Source organism: Sebastes fasciatus, chromosome 2 (genome assembly GCF_043250625.1).
Source record: "Sebastes fasciatus isolate fSebFas1 chromosome 2, fSebFas1.pri, whole genome shotgun sequence".
Taxonomy (NCBI): Eukaryota; Metazoa; Chordata; class Actinopteri; order Perciformes; family Sebastidae; genus Sebastes; species Sebastes fasciatus.
In genome coordinates, this window is record NC_133796.1 from 16,012,414 (window position 1) to 16,037,066 (window position 24,653).

Sequence of the window (24,653 nt, forward strand, 5' to 3'; positions counted from 1 at the left end):
TGTGTTAGGAATAGCAAAAAACTAGCACTTATAATAAATCAGTACAATAAAACTGCAGATAAATAACATGTTACATTGTTTTTCTGATCAGTTAAATAGTTTCTTTGAGCCCTTTGGATACAATTCTCCATAATAATCCTGTTCACATGACTATCCAGCGAGACCTGTAAACTGTTTTTTCTACAAAGATATTGTTTCTTGACTCAGCACCAACAAATGTAACCAAAACAGTCACGTTCATACAGTGTTGGTTGCACATGATTTAATCAAGGAAACCACGATGGATCATTGTGAATAACAGTGTTGTGCTTTCACGGTGCTCTGCAGATAGAAATCTGCTGCTGCCTTTAGACGAATGTAGGGATTTAATCGTTTGTATAGTGTAAAGGCAGGTTTTCTGTAGGTCAGCGTGGAAAGCTTTACTACTAATTTCTACACGTAACAATGTTGACCCCAATACTCGTCTGGGAATGTCTAGAATGTGTGTCAATATTGGCAAGACCACGGAAATCACAACTGGACTCCCTGTTACAGAGCGCCTTGATCAATTTTCCTGTAACTCACCAGGACAAGATTCTCTGTATTATTCTTAATTTTCAGGCCATATCAGACGGTAGATGGTAAATGTTTCTGAATGTATAAATCAATATAAAACTTGAGCATAACTTGTATAATTATACATCAGAGTGTTTGCTCTCAGTTTACTTTATCTTTCCCTGTAAAATTAAGGTTGTTAAATTTGTGCCTTGCAGCCAAAGGGGAGCAAAAGGATTCAGAGCACCTGGACTTTAAAGTGATGGTGGAGCCCAAAGACGTCCAGCCCTTCACCGTCATCCTGGTGGCTTCATCCCGACAGGAGAAGTCGGCGTGGACGAGCGACATCAGCCAGGTAAGCGTCCTCACCTGCGTGATTAAAGACTGAACAGACCCACAGCAGGATAATGAAGTGCTGATTTGACTTAAGTATCATTAGATGAGGGAGAGTTTATGTTAAAATTAAACTCATAAAATTAGAGGTAAGAATGAGGCTGCAAACATCTGACACCTCCTCTATAGAGTTACATTTCAGGACAGAAGGTAACCATTACAAAGATTAGATCAGAGCAGGCCTTTCTGGCCATTAGGGGGTAGAAACTTGTGTCGTCCACAGGTTTGCTTTGTTGCACTCACAGAGAGCCTTTTCTCTGTCTGTCTGCTTGCCTTACAGTGCATTGACAACATCCGCTGCAACGGTCTGATGATGAACGCCTTCGAGGAAAACAGTAAAGTCACTGTGCCACAGATGATTAAGTGAGTGTCTGACACCACGCAGAAATGCACATACTGTACAATATACATGCACAAACAGAGATTGGCATTGGCATTACATAAATACATGACAAATGCATGAACACGTGTGCCCAAACTCTCACACATTTGTACTTCTATACTTGTGAGGACCCCCAGTGACATAACATATTCTCCATACTCTATCCTTAAAGGGATAGTTTGGGTGTTTTGAAGTGGGGTTGTATGAGATACTTATCAATAGTCAGTGTGTTATCTACAGTGGATGACGGTCAGCATGCCCCTAGTTTAGAGAAGCAGACAGGAGTTACCAAACTGAACTAAAGCAAAGTACTGCTGTGGACGGGGCCAGCAGCAAAACGTATTTTAGCCACCTAAAAGAAAGGCCCACCTAAAAAAAGTCAATATCAGTTTAAGTGTACGCGATATTTAGAATATTTTCACTATTTTACATTGCGCTAAGACAGCTATACAGTCTATGTTTCCGACGTATAGGTGGTTAAAAAACGTTTTGCTGCCGGCCCTGTCCACAGAAGTACATTGCTTTGCTTCCGAGGAGTAACTCCTGTCTGTTTATCCAAACTGGGGGCGTGTCGACCATCATCTACTGTAGATAATACACTGACTATGGATAAGTACCTCATACAACCCAACTTCAAAACACCTCAACTATCCCTTTAACCATCACAACTACATGCCTAAACCCAACGTAAATCTAATGAGACCCTTAAACAGCCATTGAAACAAGTGAAAACCAGACATGTTTTTAATTTTCAAAAATCTCCTCACGCTAAGGTCTAAAATTGATCCTCTCAAAGATTACAAGAGCACACACACACACACACACACACACACACACACACACACTCAAACAAACATGATTGATTGAATTGATTGAATGATTCAGTGGCCTCTTTCCAGCCTTCCAGTTCCCCGAATCACTTATAGTCTGTAGAGCCCAGTGGGCTGCATCAGTTTTTAGAGTTAAAATGAGTCTTTTCTGATCATTTATGTAAGTGTTTTTTTCTAGTGGACAAACTACCAAACCCATAGCAATGTTAATGCTCTACCCACTGACCCACACGTGACCAGAAAAGTGCACTGACTGGATGTGGACTGCGTAAGTCCTGGGAGCTAAATCCCTGCGAGTCACATTCCTAACCTCAGTTAAACCCCAACGCAGGTCGGACACCAGCTTGTACTGCGATGATGTGGACATTCGCTTCAGCAAGATGATGAACTCCTGCAAGGTGCTGCAGATCCGCTACGCCAGCGTGGAACGCTTGTTGGAGAGGCTGACCGACCTGCGCTTCCTCTCCATCGACTTCCTGAACACCTTCCTCCACTCTTACCGCGTCTTCACCAGCGCTGACGTAGTGCTGGACAAGCTCATCTGCATCTACAAGAAGCCCATCAGTGCCATCCCAGCACGGTGAGTGATCCCCAGAGATTCCAAGAGGTTTAAGTTATGAGTTCACTGGTATGAAATCTTCACACTAACCCAACGTTTTATGTTTTGTTTTGCATACTCAGTGTGTGTACACACATTGTTTTATTTGTTTGGTCATTTATTACACGAAAATGCAATTTCGTCACCTCATATTTACTGTACAGTGTGCCTGGTTTTGATTCCTCATCTGTGGAATGTAGTCTTCAGCTGTAGTTCATAAAAAATGCCTTTAACTTTGATGTAACAGTTGCAAACACTGCTACAAAGGTGGGTCCTATTAGTCTGAATACCAGTTAGCAGCACTTGTTTAGCCACGCTAGAAGCTCAGTTGGTTGGTCCACCACCTTGATCCATTATGAAATATCTTTTATCTCTATAACTATTGCATTTATTACCATACAGTTTTGTACAGAAATGCATAGACCCCAAAGGATGAATCTTACTGACTTTGATGATCCTCTGACTTTTCTTTTAGCGTCATCATCAGGTCAGTTTCAATAAACTTTATTATCAAATACTCGCGAAACTTTTGACATTCCCATCTGCCTCAGCTGTAGCTGAGTATCAAATGTTAGCATGCAAACATGCTGAACTAAGATGGTAAACATGGTAAACATTATACCCATAGACTGTATATAAGAAGTGGACGTAGTCACCCATTGGTTTGTGGACTGCTGTTTTGAAGCCTCGAGTTTGGCATTTTAGTCGTCACCATCTTGGTCTTTTGCAACCAGAGGTGACAGGAGAGGGTTGAGCTAAGCACAACCGAATGCTGAATAAGACATTTTTAGGTGAGCAAAAAGGTTATAATTAACTTTCATAAACTGAAAACACACTGTGAAAGGGTTAAAGTTGTAAGACGAAAACACGGACAACTCCCAGACCGGACAACGCCGTGGTAGCGACCTGTCAATCACAAGGTAGCAAAGCCCTAAAGCATACCCTGCTTTATGGTCTATTTGACTCTAAATGGGACCATAATTTACTAAATGAACATCATGCTGTATTGAAGAAGACTTGAAACTAGTGATAGAGACCATAAACTAATTTTTACAATGTTTACTGAGGTAATAAATCAAATGAGAAGTAGGCTCATTTCCTCATAGACTTTTACACAATCAGACTTCTGTGTGCAACCAGAGGAGTCGCCCTCTGCTGGCTATCAGAAAGAATGCAAATTTAAGGCACTTCCACATTGGCTTCACTCCTCAGACCACGGAGTTGCCCACTGATTATACCTGCCAAACGTCAGCATGTTAGCATTTGTCGCTGTAACCATACTAGCTCAAAGTACCACTGTGCCTACGTATAGCCTCACTAGCTATAGGCAGCAAGCATGGCTGTAACTTAGACTCTGCATGACAACAGGTAAAGTGTCTCAACCAGCAGAAACAGCCGATCTCAAGCTAAAACAGAGGGCCTGTACATGGCCCACCTCTCTAGCAGTGTTGTGATTAAGTTACTTCAGAGTTACTGTAGTCCCTCTTCATGAAATGTTTCTATGTAGGAGAGCTAAAATGGTTTGTTACATTAAACTCCTCTGAGCACCTCACAGCGAGGACAATCCATGTGGCTCGTAACAACTAAAAAAAGGGAACAAAGTTTGAAATTTCAACACATTTTTCTCCTGAGGACGCAGCAACAGTGCTGTAATGGTGCAGTGAAAAGGTGGGACTTCCCCTGTGTCTGGATTTGTCTTTGCTCTCACGTGGACTGTCTGTAAGCAGCATGCTATCATAGCAACCCCGTCCAGGTGAGAAGGGACTAGAGGAGAGGCAGCGAGAGGTCACACCAACACGTCCACTCCTCTTGTCTTCTGTCCACCATCACAGTTAATTGGGTCCTGCCTTGCGTCCACCCACATCTCCCTAACCCCTCCTCTTTTTCCTCATTCCTCTCTTTTACCCTTTTCCGTTCTCTCACTTTTCTTTTTCTTTCCACGAGTCTGACCATTCCTCTCTCCGCTGCGCTGTCACCATGGCAACCCTTCACTCTGCTGCAGGACCCCACCCTCTCCCTCTCTCCTCATCTTCTCCCTCCCTCCCTCTCTCTCCCTCTCCCTCCCTTTCTCCCATCATCTGCAGCGGCTCTACGGTATTAAATATTGATGGTGGTGTTTTGCACCCAGACCCTGCTCTCCTCTCCTCCTCTCCTCCTCTCTCCTTCCTCCTTTTTGTCCTATACTCCTCTCTCTTCTCCTGCTCTTGTTTTTTCCTCTTTCCTGCTTTACTTGTGTCCTCTCTTGACTCTCCACTTTGCTTTTTGTGCTTTCTCATTTTCTTTTTGACTCCCTCTCCTCCGTCCTCTCAGCCTCCCCCATTCCCATATTTGCCACTCTCATCTCCTTTCTTTGACTGTTTTTGCAAATTTAGGCGAGGAGACACAACATGGCTGCAGCAGCTAACACCATACAGGGCTGGAGGCTTCCCATTCGCCCACTCCCAGCCAGCAGCCTTCGCTGTGGTGGAATCCATATCCACTATGTTGCTCCTCTCTCGCCCCCTCCCTCTTCGTCTCACTGTTTTTGCCCCTGCTTTTTTTATTTTGCACTGCACCTCTGTCTCTTTCTCCCACTTTCTCTCTCTCTCTCTCTCTCTGGCTCCCCTTTCCTCTCTGTTTCTCTCTCCCCATGTCTCTGTGGGCCTCCCCTGGGCTGGTTGCTGTTGGCAGCACCCGTGCCTCCCACACTGTCACTTGACATGCTATTTATAGGCCTTCAGAGGGGGTGGCTCTCAGTGCAAGGAGGATGCTGTCTTAAACAATGTAGCTTAAATAAAAGAGGCAGGAGCTCCCGAAGAGCCCTGTGGTTAATGTGTTCCCTCTCTGCTTCTGTGTACCGACACCAAGCACCCCCATTATCACCATTTCTCCCCTTTCCTCTCTTTCCTATTCAGGTCACTGGGAATAATTACTGATAATCCCAAAAGTGCTGTTTTATTAGTAGTGAAAGATTCTTAATGTTCATCCTTCTGTCTTTCTTTCCCTCCTCTTCTGCAGTTCTTTGGAGCTTTTCTTTGCGAGCAGCCAGAACAACAAACTCCTCTACGGCGAGCCACCCACGTCGCCGCGTGCCAGCCGCAAGTTCTCCTCCCCTCCTCCCCTCTCCATCACCAAGACGTCCTCGCCCAACCGCCGTCGCAAACTCTCGCTCAACATCCCCATCATCACGGGGGGCAAAGCCCTGGACCTGGCTGCGCTCACCTGTTCTCCCAATGGCTATGCAAGCAGCATGCACTCCACCATGTCACCCTTCTGTAAGACAACCCTCGACATCAACAAGCTCTACGTGTCCAGCACCATGGCCAGCAAAATCCCCGATGAGGGAGAGGCCAAAACCGAAGGCAAGGCTGAGGAGTCTGTCCCCAACAAGCAAGGTCAGGATCACTGTCCGAGGGGTTTTACTCAGTTTTAATGAGGTTCACGTGCAGCGTGGTAGCATTTTTACAAGCCCACTGTCATGCTCATATCTTGTATGTATCCTCTACTCAGCAACTTTTACTGTCCATCCCATTAAGGTTAAAGTGGTACTGAATATATTTTACATATGTAAGAGGTCTAAAGTAAAAGAAAAGTGTCTTTAAACAGTATTATTTGTCAGTCTTCTTTGCCCAATCTCATCATTCCCAGCTACCACCAAGCCCAACCCAGCAGTTATGCCCATCCATTTCTTCTTTGCTGTTTTTGTTCTTGATTGTGAAACACTTTTTTTTTATGTCCAGATCTGTCTGTGAGAGAGGAATGTGATGAGGACCCAAGCCAGAATGACGAAACAGAAGCAGAAATGTCTCCTCCCAAATCACCATCAACTCCCAAGAATGTCAAGTCAAAAAACTCTGGTGCAGTATGAGTTTGTCTTTCCACCACCGTGTTGTGACCCAGTGTCCCGTTAAAGCGCTTCTATGTCCGAGACCCTTTTAGAACATCTATCTTGTGATCTACTTTTGAATCCCAACCCACCAGTTAAAAAACAAACGTGTTGGCAAGTACGTTAAGTAACTTGGCGAGAATGTAAGAGCTGGCAAACTACAGTAGCTTAGCGCTAGTGACATACAGTACTTGCCAGTGGAGTGTCTTGGCCAATTAGAATATGATAAAATAAAATCAATAATAATAAATCAAATCAATAACAAGAACCATTAATAACATGAGGCACATTTAACAGGCCCGCTATTCTTATATGTTACATCGCCTATGAGCACTTGAATGCATCATTCCACCTGAGAGATTACATGATTTAAAACCAGATAATATTAAATGAGTAGTCAAACTGAAATTAAATTAAATTAAAAAAGAGCAATTGTCCAGTTGAACGGCACTGAAAGACCTGTAGCAGAAGTAACACCAGCCGGCATTCATATACAGGTCAGGCAGGATATTTCCTGACTGTTCAAGAGCCAGCAGTGACAGTAAAGTAGTGACTACACACAAGTATCAAGCGTAAAGCAATAGTACGACTTATTCACTTTCTTGTAGAGAGTTAGATGAGAAGATACCATTCTCATGCTGGTTAAGTTATCTCAGCATAAAGACTGGATACAGGGGGAAACAGCTAGCCTGGCTCTGTCCAAAGGTAACAAAATCCATCTACAAGCACCTCTAAAGCTCTCAAATTAACCATAACCCCCAGTAAAACCTCAACGTGTTGTTAGTCAGACGGGGGCTGGCGGTACCACGGTTTTGCACTCTGCGGCTCACGTTACCGCAGTTTCATAAGCGTGTCAACTACGGAGGCCTTCAGGTAACGTAAAAACGTGAAAGGCTCTCTCTAGTGCCAGTGTTTGATTTGTCCATTCTTGGCTACTGTAGAAACATGGCGAACTCTGTGGAAGAGGACCTGCTCCCTATGTAGATACAAACAGCTCATTCTAAAGAAAACACAATGATTCTTATTTTCAGGTGATTAAACACTAATGAAAACATACTTGTTAATATTATATTCCATTTCTGCCCATCAATCCCCTTAAATGTTACACACTGTTCCTTTAAAAGATGTCAACAAAGCAGGGAAACTGGCAGCTGTCTCAGAATAGAAGAAAAAGGTACATTTTAGGTCAGAATCACGTTTTCAGTGGAAATTAATAATATCAAAGGCAACATGAGGTGTCGGTGTAATTTTTAACATCAGATCCATTTTTGCCATCCAGCAGAGTCAGGTTGTGCATGTGAGAAGTGCTGAGAGGTTGAGATGAGAAGAGTAATTCATAGAGCTAAATAAAGCCTGCTGCAGTGGACTGTATAGCAAACTTTTTTTTTTCAGAATATGACAAGCGTAACTATAGCCAAATAAGGTCTTGATAAAAACCACCCACAGCCTCCTGGCCCTCCCCGTATCGCACAGAGAGGGAGCATCCACCCCGTAGGTAGTCAGGCACAATTCATCCCCAGTGTGTTCTCTTCCCACGGTGCTGGATACAAGGGAAGCCAGTGCCTTGTGTGAGTAGGTGGAAGGAAACCTTGTACCTTAGCAACGATGTGCATGTTCTTCTACACCGCCCCCGGCTGAACGGAGGAAGGGAGGGAGGCAGAGAGGCAGACTGTACACCGTCACTGCCACGAGCTGCAGGACACACTGTGCTGGGTCTGTTTCAGCTCTCTGTTGCCCTCCAATGGTCAACAACGTAGTTTGATTATACACAAATAGTATTTAATACCTTACCTTTAATCACCTGACCGATGAGCCAACCTCAATTTCCGTTTCAGCCTAATCTTGTCAGATGCTCGGAAATGTTCACTGAAAGGGTTGTAACATCGGTGTTTGTCAAAAAAAAAATGTTCTGAATTTAGTGGAAGTATCCTTTAACCTTTTGATAACAATAATGAAAAGTCTCATAAAAGTATCTCTGTTTTGTTTGTAGAGTTTTCCCTGTTTTCCTTCAACAATGGCATGGTGGTGTCATCTTGCCGGGAGCTGGACAATAACCGCAGTGCCCTTTCTGCCGCCTCGGCCTTCGCCATCGCCACTGCTGGTGCCAACGAAGGCACGCCAACCAAGGAGAAGTACCGTCGTATGTCGCTCGCCAGCACAGGTCAGTCGCGTGAAAAAACTCCTCGATTAGACACCAGTCGACTTCGTAAACAGTTAATTTCTGGTTCAGCCATAGTGACATACATTAGATTATCATAAGCAGTTTTATGCCTCATGACCACCAGGGGGCCTCCATGGCATCATTTAGGCACCTGTTTCAGTGATATTAACTTTCTTTTGTAAACTGGTTTTATATTCAATCTTGTATTAAGAAACAAACAAAAATTATTTTACCACCTGAATGTTTTTTCTTTCTTTCATTGATATAACTGTAGGTGTTTTTTCGGCATGTGGCAAAGCTGTAATGAAAAGTTATCAACTGTAATTCACTTGTTTTGGGATAATACTGCCTAGTTCAAATTCCTTGTATGTCAGGTTACTGTGATATGTTAGCTTTCTCCACATCACATCCCTAATGATGACCAAGTGACATATTTTAGGGATATTTTATATTGTATTCAATGCATAACAATAACAGGACAGAACAACCGATAAACTGTACAATTAACCCAAATAGTGAACGCAATAACTGCAGGAAGTTTGTGTAAAATGAGCGATTTGGATGAATTTTGAGCAGATTATTTCCTGTGAATATTGCATCAGAGATGAGTTTTCCTGACTTTTAAATGCAATTCTCTGTATTATATATTTATTTTTAAAAATCGAACCTACTTAATAAACTTTTTTTTTTTACAAATTCAGTGTTTTTTTCTCCCTGACACTTGACCATTGTGCTATTGGCTCTTTGGTTGTTTTAACTGCGTACTTTTCTAATGCAGGGCGAGGTTGTTTAGCAGAGAGGGGAGGCTCTGTGAATATAGCTTGTGTTCAGGTCTTCATCATGCCCTTATCCTGTTTATATCCTAAAACTTTAAAAAATAACAATTTAATTTAGATTTTTTCACAGAAATGAATGAAATACTGAGATATAGGCCAACTCTATATATATATATTTTTTTTTAAATCTTACGCCCCTTAAAATCAAGAAGGTGTCGCGACCCCCTGTGAAGCTTTGGCGACCCCCAGTGGGGGTATATTATTGTAACATTAAAGAACATTGCACAGCAAGAGTAAAGTCTCTGGGAATGAGGGGGATACATGCATTTATATTTACATACATACATATTTTGTGTTTGACCAGTTGTGAACAGTTTAACAGTCTTTAAATATTCAAATAAACTGCTATTTCTGTATCTGGAAGCAAAATAACAAGATGTAAAGGAAGTAATCAGTATGCAGATACACAGCTGATTGCTCTTTGGTGTGGGAATTCAGTTTGAGTGTAACTTTGTTAAACCTTGTTCCAGGTTTTCCTACAGACCAGAGGAATGGGGACAAAGAGTTTGTTATCAGGAGAGCTGCAACAAACAGAGTCCTAAATGTGCTGCGTCACTGGGTCTCCAAACACTCGCAGGTACACTTCACCTTTCCTTCTATCGTTTCCTTTGTTTCAATTCTATTTCCTTTGTGGAAGAATAGCAACACTTCTGTTCTGTAATGACTCTGCTGTTGTTCCTGTGTTGGTCCTCAGGACTTTGAGCTGAACACAGAGCTGAAGATGCGGACAATTAGCTTCCTGGAGGAGGTGATGCATGACCCAGAGCTCCTGACACAGGAAAGAAAGGCAGCTGCCAACATTATCAGGTTGGTTTATCATCGCTTGATCACACATACAGTCATATATGACACATCTGTTTGTCAGCTTCCTGTAGAAAAAAAGTTCTGCAAAAGTATTTCTGATGCCAACAACTGGATATACAGTACACATGGCGCCATGGCCAGGTGTTGAATGCAGTAGCGGACACCATCTGCACTTTTCACCTTTACTTCTGAGCAGCAGTTTCACACAGTACATTGGGACAGCATGGCAAAACTGGAACACAGAAACCTTGATGGGACAGAGATTGTTCGGGTTCAAAACTAAACTTTAATATAATTTCCATCTCAAGTCCCAGACAATAATACGTTTCCTCTGAGGCTCTACAGGATTCCCAAACTGTCAGTGCATCATGACGGGGAAAGCTCTGTAATTAAAAGAGGTGAAAGTATTGAGTGTGGTTGGCTATAATTGTCACAGCATTTAATGCACCTCTAACATTGTGTTCTGATCCCACCTTGTGCCAGGTTGGCCTGGTCCTGGCGCACTTGGCAAGGCGCACCTAACTGCGATCTTGATTATGATTGGACAAAGGTCCAACATGTTAGACGGCATAGGTTTAGACATTATCGGCAACGTTCTATGACCGTAATATCTTGCTTAGACGTTACCACTTTATTACCATAACACCTGAAATTCTCGCCCCCCCTATTCCGGCGACCTGAGGAGCTGAAGCCTCTAGCTTCAGCGGAAGTGCCTGTAGCCCAAACTGAACAAAAAGATAAAGTAATACCCAGTGTGCTGGGTCAAGTTGGGCACTTTTGGACAGGTCAAATCCATTTATGTCTACTCAGGTCATGGCAATTGTTGAAAACACTATCAAATGATGGCCCTTTTCTCTGCTTGCATGTAGGACTCTCACTCAGGAGGACCCTGGAGACAACCAGGTCTCGCTGGAAGAGATCACACAGATGGTGAGAGAGAGAGAATACAGAAGCCTTTTCAGTACAAAAAAACTCTTACTTCTTGAAATGACCATGCATCCTATCGAAATGATTTGAGCTTTAGTTGTGATAATGCTTTTCATTGTGTTTGTGTTTGTGTCTGTGTGTCAGGTCTTGGAGGACTGTAAGACTGAGCCGTTTGAGAGCCACTCTGCCCTGGAGATAGCTGAGCAACTCACACTGCTGGACCACCTGGTCTTCAAGGTCATCCCATACGAGTGAGTGCACACACGCATACACGTGTACATGCATGTATGCGCACAAGCACTTGGTCTATACGACAAAAAATATATAAAGGCTGAGTGGGAGGGTGAAGGGAAACATACACAAAGTGAATGTTGGTGTGTTTTTCATTGTTGATTATTTGAAAAAATACTTTTTTTCAACAGGGAGTTCTTTGGTCAAGGCTGGATGAAGAACGACAAGAACGAGAGAACTCCCTACATTATGAAAACAACCAAGCATTTCAACGATGTATGTGTTTACTCTGGTATTGTGAATAAACAGATAAATGTGTATGATAGATATAGATAGATAGATAGATAGATTATAGTCATTATTATCACCATGTATTTTTCTCTTTTTTTTGTCAGATCAGCAACAGGATCGCCACAGAGATCCTGCAGTGGGACGATGTCATCATGCGAGTGGCGGTGATCGAGAAATGGGTGGCCGTGGCTGACATCTGTCGCTGCCTCCACAACTACAACGCCATGCTGGAGATCACATCCTCTCTCAACCGCAGCTCCATCTTCCGCCTCAAGAGGACCTGGCTCAAAGTTTCCAAGCAGGTATCAGATGTTTCTGACAAACTGTACCTTCAAGCTTTTTTCCTCCAGCCACAGTGAGCATTTTAAACTTTAATTTTTTAAAGTCAACATGCTCTTAGAGAGGCTGCTAATGGTCATTTGGAATAGCATTGTCCTCAGTTCATAAACTTAGATAAAGATTGAGAAGATTTCAATTACATTTTGGGCTGCTGGTAATAACAGTTTTTCTCTCGATCCATTTTCTAGACAAAGACTGTGATTGACAAGTTACAGAAGCTGGTGTCATCAGAGGGACGATTCAAAAACCTGAGAGAAGCTCTGAAGAAGTAAGTACTTACAACTTTACACTCTCCTCTGCTGCTCACACACTGTGGTGGAGGAGTTTTATATATTCCTCTTTATGTTTGTGTACTATATCTCTATGTTAGGGCTGTCAATCGATTAACATGTTTAATCGGGATGATCGCATGATTGTCCATAGTTAATTGTTTGTCAAGTATTTAATACTCTTATCAACATGGGAGTGAGCAAATATGCTTGCTTTATGCAAATGTATGTATATATTTATTATTGGAAATCAATTAACAACACAAAACAATAACAAATATTGTCCAGAAACCCTCACAGGTACTGCATTTAGCATAAAAAAATATGCTCAAATCATAACATGGCAAACTGCAGCCCAACAGGCAACAACAGCTGTCAGTGTGTCAGTGTGCTGACTTGACTATGACTTGCCCCTAACTGCATGTGATTATCATGAAGTGGGCACGTCTGTAAGGGGGGGATTCGTGGGTACCCATAAAACCCATTTTCATTCACATATCTTGAGGTCAGAGGTCAAGGAACCCCTTTGAAAATGGCCATGACAGTTTTTCCTCGCCAACATTTTGTGTGAGTTTGGAGCGTTATTTAACCTCCTTTGCGACAAGCTAGTATGACATGCTTGGCTCCAGTGGACTTGTAGTTTCATATCATAGCAGTATCTTCACTGTAACTCTAAAACTGAGCCTGCTACAACCTCAGAAAGATCAATTGATTTTGTGTCAACGCGTTATTATCGAGTTAACGTTGACAGCCCTACTCTATATGTGACCCTCCTCTTGTCCTCAGCTGCGACCCTCCCTGTGTTCCCTACCTGGGAATGTACCTGACTGACCTGGCCTTCATTGAGGAGGGAACACCCAACTACACTGAGGACAGCCTGGTCAACTTCTCCAAGATGAGAATGGTAAAGAACACCAGTGTGCTCGAGTACACACAATTACACACACTTTATATTGTTTCTGCCTTACATTGTTTTCATTTCATTTGTCTCCAGATTTCTCACATTATCAGAGAAATACGGCAATTTCAGCAAACGGCTTACAAGATCGATTATCAATCAAAGGTGAGGTATTGTTCTATTGTTTATTTTATACTTTTTCAAGACTTTAATTTCTTGTTTGGAGGTATTACTTGACTAGTATTGCAATATCAGTACTCAATATTGGTTGATTGAGTCTTTTCAAGTATAAATTATAAAAATCAGCAAATCTATTTTATTTTTTTCTATTTAAGCTGAATAAAGTGGTTTCAAGTAGGAGGCAAGATTAAAATGTTTAAAATGTATCTTTGATTATTGCCTATGAAGAACAATATAATCACGTTTGCTCAGTATATTATATATTTTCATCACATTCATAAAAAAAAGAGTATACAGCTTACATTTCTGTTTGTTCCAGATATGTACGGCATCTTGGGGCACAAATTTTAACTGTTTTCTGTGTTCATTATTGCTTTAGGTTGCAAAGTACTTGCTGGACTGTAGTAATGCGCTGGACGAGGAGAGTCTGTATGATGCGTCTCTGAGGATCGAGCCCAAAACTTCCACATGAAGAGGATCTCCGTCTCTCTCTCTCTCTCTCAACCCTCACATGGATCAACTTTCAAGTTCTTTATTGACATATGCACAACAATTACAGAGAAGCAGCCGTTGACAATGACATTCTTAGATCTCAGGCTCCCTCTAACAATGCTCAATAAATATGTATAAAAATAAAATCACACAAAATTAACAAAATCTAAGACAAAATAGTGCAGAAGTTAAAATATAGGGATAAAATATAACATATAAAATGAAATAATATATATTTGTGGTAAACACTAATTGCAAAATGAATAAACTGTAATGTAAACAGGGATCTAGTAACTGTGTACGCATAATGAGAAGTAATAAATACATACAGAGATGTAAACAGATTTGAAACAGTAAGTCTATAAAGGTAAAATAACAATAGTGACGAGCTCAAGTCTTACGGCCTGCGGGTTGAAGCTGTCCCCGGTGTGGTATTGGGGTGTTTGGTGTCCCTGTTTATCCTGTTGGCCTTCTTCCTGCACTGCTGGGTGTAGAGGTCCTCCATGGACGGCGGCTCCGTCCTGGTTATGTGCTGAGCAGTTTTCACCTCCCTCTCTAGAGCCGTACGGTTGAGGGTGGTGCAACTGCAATACCAGGCGGTGATGCAGCCAGTGTAATGGAGTGTACAGGAACAATATATCATAATGTACATATATTATTATTTGTATTAGACACAGTAGGCTGTGCCCTTCTAGTATGTGCTCCCCAATGGACTCGTTGTGTATAATCGTTATTAGAGACTGAGTAGAAGCCCAGAGAGGTTTTATTTATATAGTTACAGAGTATTTATGTTATTTCTCGTCTTAAATACCATTTTATGATAATAGTTATTTTCAACTGCGGAATAAACAGATGAGAGAGTATACAGACAAGATATTTAGTCACATCCTATTGGGAATGTGCAGTATAAAAAAGGCTCTCATTCATGAGAGGTGGTGGTCACATTCGACACATGATGATCAACTCCCACTTTTTTGCTCAGATGTCAAAGTCCCCATACACACACATTCTGCCTGATTACAGCAGCCATTTATTCAGCCTATTTGTCCGCAAGTGTAGATCTTAAAGGCTAAAAGTAATACAAATATCTTCTAATCAGCTAGCTGCATGATCGTTAATTCAAAGTTGTGTAATCCTTAAAGGTATAATATGCAAGAATTTCATAAAAAACAATGTATAGGCTGATACAAAAATAATCCCTCTCAATCATCACTGACACTAGAAGTGTGTGGCGGTGTTTGTTTCTGCAGAGACCCTGCAGCCCTCTGCCTGTATTTCCTCTTTTCTTATTATTTTGATTTACTTTGGACGCTTCTGGGCGTCTGCAAACAGCCTTTGTGCCCCACGTGGGGGTTTCAACCCCCAGCCAATAACAGCGCACAGGCTGTGCAGCCCATTCAGGTGGTCAAATATCACTGCTGTGTCACGGCCCTCGGCTTCTGATACCAAGGCACAAGTCTCCATATACAAAGCGTCCGTATTTGATGGATGAGAACAGGTTGTGTTATGTGCATGTGTTCCAGTGATCCCACTGCTCCTCTCTGTGCTGTGAGTGCAGCTATGATCGGTGTGCGTCGGTAGTTTGACGAGAGCAGCGCTGAACCACAGGAAGCCTGCATTAATTCAAAACCCAGCAGCTCGGCACCTTCCCGCAGGACTATGCAGAGTTGTGCGAAGTTAGTTGTGGGTTTAATTGTGTTTTAGAACGTAACCATTGGGAAACAATCAGACAATAACGTTTTATTTCTCCGATTCGCTGCTTTGTTCTCAGTAACGCCGCTCCCTCTCTTCAGTCACTCTATAGCTCGCTCAACCATCGCTGCTCTCTCTCTCTCTCCCTCTCGGCTCAAGGTGTGGCCAACTTTGAATGCTGTGTGTTGTTTACAAACACCAACTGACAACAGTTACATATTATACCTTTAAGATTTCAGTCCTGGTTGATTTGAATCCAGCGTGGGAATGGCGGACTCCGCCACAAACACTGAAAACGACTAATTATTGAATGTAAATACGTGGAATGGCTATTGCAGAAAGAACGCTGAACACCTTTCAAAAATGGGGTTTGATTTAAAAAAAAAAAAAAAAAAATCTTAAGGATTCAAACTTTAAAGTTTTGAAATGGAGACACTTTTGAAAACTTTTCTTATCAGAGAATAAAGTGGTGAAAAGTGGGACTGCTGTGGTGGCTAGAGTTGAATCATGTGCTCTAATGTTTTATGTAGCCGCTGATTGACAAAGATTAGAGATCTGGATGTGTTGGGAGTCAAAACTGAAACAAGATTACCTTCTGATTTCTGAATGAGCTGGGACACATGAGTTTTCAGTTTGGAGAGATGTGTTTTTATGCTTTGCTTATCATCACCTTATTCCCCTGGTGGGCAACATGATGTATATACGGTATAAGCACCGGGCAGTGTATGTAGCAGATGTAACCAATATTGAGCCACTTCAGGAAGTCAAATTCCCAGCTTCACTCAGACAGCAAGAGCATAGTTTTTACGGCTAATCTTCTTTGGCCAGTGCATTATGGTTTTGCCTTAATCATGAAATGGATTATATACAAAAGTATGTAAACTATTTTGTTCTACGATTTGCCAATGAAGCAGAAATATTTGCTGTGTACAATATCGTGTACAGGCAGTCTGATGCATTTCCTAACGTGCAATGTGTTTAAAAAAAAACATATCCCTCGAAATGTGTTATCCTTATGATCGTTCAACTCTGTAATAACTTTTCTGTGTATGATACTTTAAAAGCAAATGTTGAAAACAACTTATAAGTGTAACACATTCTGTATCCTGTCTATTCCGACATGTTAGCAGGAACTATAGTAATATTGTGCTTATTCTTGGAATATTTATAGGTATTTTTTACAGGCTTTGTATAGAAAAAACACCTAACGCTTAAGTGGCAGGCATGTACCACTTTCACGTGTTCAAATCAGATCTATATCTAGAACAGTATGTGTACTGTATTTAAACCCCACCCTTGCACATGAATCTTTACCCTCCCAACAGGCACATCAGATGTTTGCAGTGAGCAATATACCCAGTGGTATGAGGATTATCTTTCAGTCTATTTCAACAGCTTGAGTAGTATTTCCAGTTTTGTATAAAAGTGTATTCTTTCCTGATTACCTCTTGTTAATAAATCTATTCTTTCTCAGGGGGAAAAGTGTCTTCAAGGCTGCCACATTTGTGTTACACTGTAGCTTTACTGGGGGGAAGATCAAAGAGGGGGGACAAAGGGAGGGGGTGTTGCATTCTAAAATATCCGACTCATGTGACTCTCTCAGTCACAGCTAGTTGGAGGTTGCAGTCTGTGGGGGAAGTATGGAGCTGGCTGTTTGGTTCTTCACCACCTTTTTTAGTTTAGTACTTTTAACACCGTTAATTTTACCAGAAGGTAAGTAAACACTTTGTTTTATTAGTTTGCTGCAAAATGTTAGTCGCTGTCGCTTACAGTAGGTTAGGCTATCTCTTTGAAACTAATTTAAAAGCAGACAACAAGTGTCGACACAACCAGAATATTAATGGCTACAGTAGAAGATGTATTTTTTTGGTGGTGCAATAAATATTAAGCTCGCTTATTTATTTTATTTTTTTATTTTTATTTTTATTATTTTTTAAATTTTAAATTTTTATTTATGTAATTTTTTTTTTTTTTTTTTTTTTATTATACATACATATACACACACATAACATGTCGATACCAAGAAGGAAAGGAAAAATAAATAACTAAATAATAAGAAAAGAAAAAAAGGGGCAGGGAGTGCAGAGCAATCACGGGTTACAACAAACATTTAACTTATATATCCGACTGACAACAGTTGCACAAAAATATCCATTCCACATTGCATGCCATTTCAGCATAGACATAATTTATTCATGGACAGAGGTCTACTTTTTGTCATATCTCACAGGTGCTTATAACTCTATCATTGCAATTTCTCATGACTTTGTTTTCTAATGACTTCATATCATTGTTTTCTGTTTTAATTTGTGCTTTTTAAAAAAGACTAATGTATTGGCACCAATAGACCCTATGCAGTTTTAAAAGATAAAATAGAATAGATAATATGTTTGCTATGGGTACTAATTTAAAGTATCACACACTACTATCATGATGAAGGAGGCAGATATACGTAGATGGAGCAGACACAGATTTCCTCATGTGCTCTGTCTATTTGCATTTTACACAATATGCAAATTAACTTCCTAAAATATATCTATCTAATATAACTATAAAAATATCTGTTTTTGCTTTTCTTCAGATGACATTAATTACATAACTAATAGCCTAATGTATTGAGAAGAAATAAGTTTGCTATGATGGTTGTTTCTTACAGTAGTTTATTCAGTAGCATTGATGTATTAAGGGTAGTCCTTGTATGTTAAATAGTTTGGCAGGATGAGGGTTAAGTAGAAGTAGCCAAGTAAAGTATTAAAAGTAAAACTACCCATAATGGAGAAAATGGCCCCAGTAAGTGTTATGCTATATTATGAGATCATTATTATGCTACTGATTCATTAATGTGCATAAGTATCACTTTACTATTGAATTTGGTTGATGTGGTGCTAATTGTAACTGTTTAATTGGATAGTTTAATCTATGACAATGCATTATAGTTTATAAAATCACAATATGTTTTGTATGTAAAATCTTAATCTGTAAAGTAACAGCTGTCAGATAAATGCCACGGAGTGAAAATTACAAATTCCCTCCGAATTGTAGTGGACTGTAGTAATCCTAGTAGCATGAAGTCAAGCACAAGTAGATAAAGTACCTAGTTACATCTCCCTCATCATAAAGGACTTCAGGACTAAATGTGAATGTTTGAAATGTTGATTATTGGGCTGCTTTATTAACTGATGGCTTCATTCTGTGTCCCATCAGAGGAGTATCAATTCAAACAGTGGATGTCACAGGTAATAACTAAAAAAAATTATACTTCACATTCTTATGAATTGTTTTATTTTGAATTATTTGATAAGAAGTTTTTAAAAACTCAATTCTCTCTCCTTTTTATATGCTGTTAAATTTCCCTTTTTGCAGTACACCAATGTTTATGACACTGAGGAGTATCACCACCGGCTGCGCATATTCACTGAGAATAAGAAGGGAATTGATCGTCATAATGCTGGGAACCACTCGTTCACAAGTACAGTACAGTTCTGCACATAATGTGTAATGTATAGATTGTTAGCACAGAGGGTGCACTGTCAGCTCCCTTTTACAAAAATACAATATGTTATAATTAGGTTATGAAAGGTATGCATGTTCTCACAGTGTTTTTCATTTAAAATCTAGTGGGCCTGAATCAGTTCTCGGACAGGACATTTGAGGAATTTAGGAAATTGTTCCTTTTGACTGAGCCTCAGGTATGATACGTTTTATAATACAACACACAGCTTTTGCTTTTATACATGTACTTATTACAATCTCCTGATTCTGGTCTCTTGTAGAACTGCTCAGCTACGAACGGGGGTCATGTCAGCAGGGCTGGTCCTTATCCCGAGTCTGTAGACTGGAGGATGAAGGGCAACGTTGTGACTCCCGTGAAGAACCAGGTATCCTAATGTGGTGCTAATAACACCACAATCTAGAGGGAGAATCTGGATGACAAGAATTTGGACAATGTAGTGTCTTGTACCTCATTTGACAGTGTTTTTGTGAAAGCAAAACCTCATCAGTAGCCATTGTAATGGCTGTGTTGTGCAAGACATGAACACTCATTGTTTGCTGTTTGAACTACTTTGATTTAAATGTGAGCACTGAAAAAGTAAAAGCAACTCATGTTTCATTTACAACTACATGGCTACATGAATCAAACATATAGTTACATTATTTATTCATGTGACTTTTGACTAATTTAAGAGAAAATGCGATGATAACGTGACAAAGACCGCAAAAAAAACTGTTTAAATGACTTTACAACCAGAGACACAGAACACATTATTCTGTTTTCACAAGCAATTGACCTTCATGTTAAAACAATTAGTGGAGTTCCACTTTAATATAAGTGAATTACCAGTTGTTTGAGTTATGTTGTGTTTGCGTCTTTAGGGACACTGTGGAAGCTGTTGGACCTTCTCTACTACTGGCTGTCTGGAGTCGGTGAATGCGATCGCAACCGGGAAGCTAATACCTCTGGTGAGATCTGTCTGACTATTATTCAGTACTCAACTCATTCATCTAATAGATCTCACACGTGGCACTTTCTCACACAGATGATTTAGAAGATGTACTTGCAGTTTTACTGTTTGATTTTGGTGGTTTGTCTGGTTCTTTGAATGCAGTATTAACTGTTGTACAGTATTATTGCTCTGTATAAAACAGTGGTTCCCAACCTGAAGGTCCTGACTCCCACTAAGGGTCGCCAAAGCTTCACAGGGGGTTGCAAGGCCTTCTTGATTTTAAGGGGTGTAAAAACAAATATTCAGTTGTCCTTTATGTCAGCATTTCATTCATTTCTGTGAAGAAAACTAAATGAAATTGTTATTTTTAAGTATGGATATAAGTTTGGATTATTATTTAAGATATAAACAGGATAAGGGCACGGTGAAGAGAACACAAGTTATATTCACAAAGCCTTCCCTCTCTGCTAAACAGCCTCGTCCTGCATTAGAAAAGTACGCAGTTAAAACAACCAAAGAGCTAATGGACCAATGGTTAAGCATCAGGGACAAGAAGCCACTGAATCTGTCAAAAAACATGCCTATAAAGTATGTATTATTGTTAGAATAAAAAACAACAACACATAATACAGACAGAGAATTGTATTAAAAGTTCCTAAACATAACAGGAAAACTCATCTCTGATGCAATATTCACAGGAACTAAACAAACTTCCTGCAGTTATTGCGTTCACTATTTGGGTTGATTTGCACAGTTGTTCTGTCATGTTATTGTTATGCACTGAATATAATATGTAATATCCATAAAATATGTCACTTAATCAGGGGTCGTCAGTTTAGTCAATGATAGAAAGGGGGTCCCTTAAGGAAATAGGTGAGGGACCACTGGTATAAAAGCATAATGCAGTTTTCTTTCTGTATCAGTCGGAGCAGCAGCTGATCGACTGTGCCAAAGACTTCAACAATTATGGATGCATGGGGTAAGTAACACAGATTTGTTGTTGTCATTAGTTGTTAGTAGTAATAGCTATATCATATGAGATATTATAAGATACAGTAATAACAAGAATACTTGTGTTTAAGGCTTCAACCAATTAAACACTATCTGGTTTGTTTCAGTGGCCTCCCCAGCCAGGCGTTTGAGTACATCAAATACAACAACGGTCTTATGACAGAGGAGGACTATCCCTACAAAGGCTATGTAGGACTTTTCTGGAGTAATGTCTCTCTGCAATTTTTCTTTAATGTAAAAGAAATTCTCAATGTATGATTTATTTTGTCTTTCCTGTCTTAGGATGACTCTTGCAATTTTGAGCCTTCACTTGCAGCTGCTTTTGTCCTGGATGTTGTCAACATAACAAGTGTGAGTGAACGAGAATGTATTATGTGAAGTTACATTGTGCAAGAAATTGTGTCCTTAAAGACATTACTGCTGGGTCAGGTACAGTTAACGATGACTTTGTTGGTAACCTGATAAGAGGAAGAGACAAAAGCGGCTATTTTGTCATAGGCAAATTAATTTCCTATAATTGTGTGACTGTGATTACTCACAGTTACAGTCTGATATACTGGATTGCCAACGTGTTACGCACACTATAATAACTTTACCTCATAACTGCATTTTGCTGTTCATTTTTGTATTAAAATATCTGTACGTTTGTCCATCCACAGTTCGATGAAAAGGCCATGGTCGATGCTGTGGCCCGACTTAACCCTGTGTCCTTTGGCTTTGAGGTCACAGCTGATTTTATGCACTACAAAGAAGGTGTTTACACCAGGTGAGCTAAAGGACTTCAATAAGTCAACAAGTACTTATGTATTTATTGTTGTTCACAAATAACGTGTGGTTAGAAGTATTCATAAGACTGTGTGTGTGGCCAACTAACGATTATTTTCATTATCGATTAATCTGTTGATTATTTTCTCGATTAATCGATTAGTTGTTTGGTTTATAAAATGGTTAAAAATGACGATCAGTGTTTCTCAAAGCCCAAGATGGTGTTCTCAAATGTCTTGTTTTTTCCACAACTCAAAGATATTCAGTTTAGAGCAGTGAATAAACCAGAAAATATTCATATTTAAGAAGTTGGAATCAGAGAATTTTGACTCTTTTTCTTAAAAAAATTACTCAAAACGATTAGTCATTTATCAAAACAGTTGGAGATTAATTTAATAGTTGACAACTAATTGATAAATCGTTGCAGCTCTAGCCATGTTTCCGTCCCTTTTGCACTGGAAACATTTATAATACAATAATGGGATTAGTCCATGAAAGAGGATTATGGGACTAACAAGGCGACCAGTGAAATCTGCAAAATCTTAGTTGATGGTTGTTGGCAGGATGTGACTTGCACCTTGCACCTTCACATATTTCAGACTTTAGTTGGATTTAGTGCCGTGGCACCACTTTGCCGATCTGGTTGCTTCACTGTTGGTGTAATACGAGTGTAGTGACCAGAATAAAACGTACTCTGCTACCGAGCCTTTCATCACACGGCCTGCTGGCTTGGAACATGTCCGTCCCTAATAAGGAACTATTCTTAAGTTGACCACTGTGATGGTCTGATGGCTCATTTGTTATGGTGCCTATAGTTGATGAGTGATTCACTTCACTCAACTTTCTGTCCTCTCTATCACAGCTTTGCTAATATTAGTTCTCTGTTTCACGGATCTGGTCTTGAAAAACATGAAAATATCCACAGAAACAGGCTACAATCTTTGCATCAGCAGGATGCAGCCCACTCACCCTGCAAAAGACATGTACTCTATTGATCTAAAAGCATCAGTGTGTTTTCTGTTTAGCACCCAGTGTAAGAGCACACCAGACATGGTGAATCATGCAGTCCTGGCTGTGGGTTACGGCGCTGAAGAGAACGGCACGCCGTATTGGATCGTGAAGAACTCTTGGGGCACAGCCTGGGGAATGGACGGGTAAATATAGCCTGCGTTTGTGTGTTTCAGTGTGATGACTTGTTACAGCTTTCCAGTGATCACGGACATCTCTCTTTTTTATTCCCTCAGATATTTTTTGATAGAGCGAGGAAAGAACATGTGCGGACTGGCTGCGTGCTCTTCCTACCCTCTACCTTTATTTTGAGGAGCAACAAGGCAACAAAGTGGAGGACTGATGAAACTCAGGAAAATGTCATCTAGAGACAACATACACACACATGGAGTGAACGTGATGGGAAGTTGATGCTGTCATGTTCCTCGAAGTGTTTTACGTAGACGTTTGATTTCTCAACAATATGAACATATCAAATATTTTAAACTGTTTGTTCTCAGCATTACTGTGTGGTACATTTGCTTCTCCTTGTTTTAATGTTGGAAGTTTTCATTTATTATCTTTGTTGTGGAGCTCTTTTTTTGAGACAATTACTGTTGTTAATGACTACACAAAGAAAATGTATTTAATGACTTAAATACTTGAAGAATGACTTTGAAGCCGCTTGTACCATGCAGTACTTTGTGTTTAGGAAGCGGCCACCTTACCAACACTGTTCATATAATCAGGTATGCGCCATGCATGGTGTTACTCTGAGCAATAAACATCCCTGTAGATCAGTGAGATCATGTCATGGCAGATCATCGAATTGATTTTTCAGTGAGTGTCCTCTTTATGGCTCCATAAAGACAGTCACGTGTGTAAAAATCTCTGAATGTCTTCAAAGACAGGGACAGCCTGCTTTTCCTACCAACCTGCTCTGATTAACACTCTTTAGAGATGCACAAAAGGCCCATTAAGGAGTCAGCTCAGATATCAACTGTTTGTTTACATTTTTACATATTTTTGATAATAAACAATTTCCCCCTTCTACTTATGGGTCTTATGTTATATTATTGCCTTTATTACTGATGACATCTTTCTCTGTGTGCACAGGTGTGTTTGTCTACTTAGGACTATTTTCTATTTTAACTCAGCATGAAAGCATCAAATGATGGCAGTGTGCGCCGTCAGTCAATTGTTTCATGTTTAAACGTTACTTGTGGGCCTTTTTTTCATGTATAAATATCCCAGAATTATCAATATTTCATTGACGTCATGTCATCTTCCTGTCTGCTATTTTTTTTTAATACTTTATTTCAAAGTTCAATACAATATATTCGCATGATCAGATTTTTTATTACAATTCTGCAAAAAATATTGATATATATATATAGAGGAAAAGGTGAATAAAAACAAAATAAAAAACAGAAAAACATTCAGGGTCTGTTAAACAATTGGAATAAATTTAAAATGTCTAAACAATTTAATAGTCAATTTAGAATTTTTGAGTTTTAAGTTATACATCAGGATCAAATATATATATATATATTTATATAATATATAGATTATATATATAATCTATATATTTATTATATATATTTAAAAATCTGTATCTTTAAAAATAAAAAAGGAGGGTATTCTTTTAAGCCATATTTCATGTATATAATTTCCTGTCTGCTGTTGCACACATCTGCCCAGAGATGGCGACATTACATCACTG

General features: G+C 40.0%; 2 protein-coding genes across 3 annotated transcripts in view; both read left to right on the forward strand.

Annotated features, from left to right (window-relative positions):
- The window catches only part of LOC141753180 (ras-specific guanine nucleotide-releasing factor 1-like), a 42,607-nt gene extending 25,440 nt beyond the window's left edge, over positions 1 to 17,167 (forward strand). For both annotated transcript variants that reach the window (XM_074611606.1, XM_074611595.1), the window contains 16 exons: positions 753 to 889; positions 1,208 to 1,290; positions 2,471 to 2,719; positions 5,735 to 6,111; positions 6,457 to 6,573; positions 8,593 to 8,763; positions 10,070 to 10,176; positions 10,294 to 10,406; positions 11,273 to 11,333; positions 11,475 to 11,581; positions 11,753 to 11,837; positions 11,957 to 12,154; positions 12,380 to 12,459; positions 13,247 to 13,364; positions 13,455 to 13,523; positions 13,918 to 17,167. In XM_074611606.1, the coding sequence (XP_074467707.1) occupies positions 753 to 889; positions 1,208 to 1,290; positions 2,471 to 2,719; positions 5,735 to 6,111; positions 6,457 to 6,573; positions 8,593 to 8,763; positions 10,070 to 10,176; positions 10,294 to 10,406; positions 11,273 to 11,333; positions 11,475 to 11,581; positions 11,753 to 11,837; positions 11,957 to 12,154; positions 12,380 to 12,459; positions 13,247 to 13,364; positions 13,455 to 13,523; positions 13,918 to 14,010 (2,165 nt within the window). In that variant the 3' untranslated portion in view covers positions 14,011 to 17,167. The remainder of the gene's footprint in view (positions 1 to 752; positions 890 to 1,207; positions 1,291 to 2,470; positions 2,720 to 5,734; positions 6,112 to 6,456; positions 6,574 to 8,592; positions 8,764 to 10,069; positions 10,177 to 10,293; positions 10,407 to 11,272; positions 11,334 to 11,474; positions 11,582 to 11,752; positions 11,838 to 11,956; positions 12,155 to 12,379; positions 12,460 to 13,246; positions 13,365 to 13,454; positions 13,524 to 13,917) is intronic.
- Positions 17,168 to 17,294: 127 nt separating this feature from the next.
- LOC141753186 (pro-cathepsin H-like) lies at positions 17,295 to 23,983 on the forward strand. Its single transcript, XM_074611619.1, has 12 exons — positions 17,295 to 17,435; positions 18,927 to 18,958; positions 19,086 to 19,191; positions 19,341 to 19,411; positions 19,496 to 19,600; positions 20,097 to 20,183; positions 21,091 to 21,146; positions 21,286 to 21,367; positions 21,461 to 21,529; positions 21,838 to 21,944; positions 22,969 to 23,097; positions 23,188 to 23,983. Exons 1-12 carry the CDS (start codon positions 17,363 to 17,365, stop codon positions 23,261 to 23,263), a joined length of 993 nt encoding a protein of 330 aa, XP_074467720.1. The 5' UTR covers positions 17,295 to 17,362; the 3' UTR covers positions 23,264 to 23,983.
- Positions 23,984 to 24,653: the final 670 nt, after the last annotated feature.

Bases quoted from the DNA above. Each gene is read 5' to 3' on its own strand.
- LOC141753186 (XM_074611619.1), top strand. From the start codon at position 17,363: ATGGAGCTGGCTGTTTGGTTCTTCACCACCTTTTTTAGTTTAGTACTT. The intron at 19,601-20,096 runs GTATCCTAATGT...TTGCGTCTTTAG, and splicing joins TGACTCCCGTGAAGAACCAG to GGACACTGTGGAAGCTGTTG. The intron at 21,147-21,285 runs GTAAGTAACACA...GGTTTGTTTCAG, and splicing joins AACAATTATGGATGCATGGG to TGGCCTCCCCAGCCAGGCGT.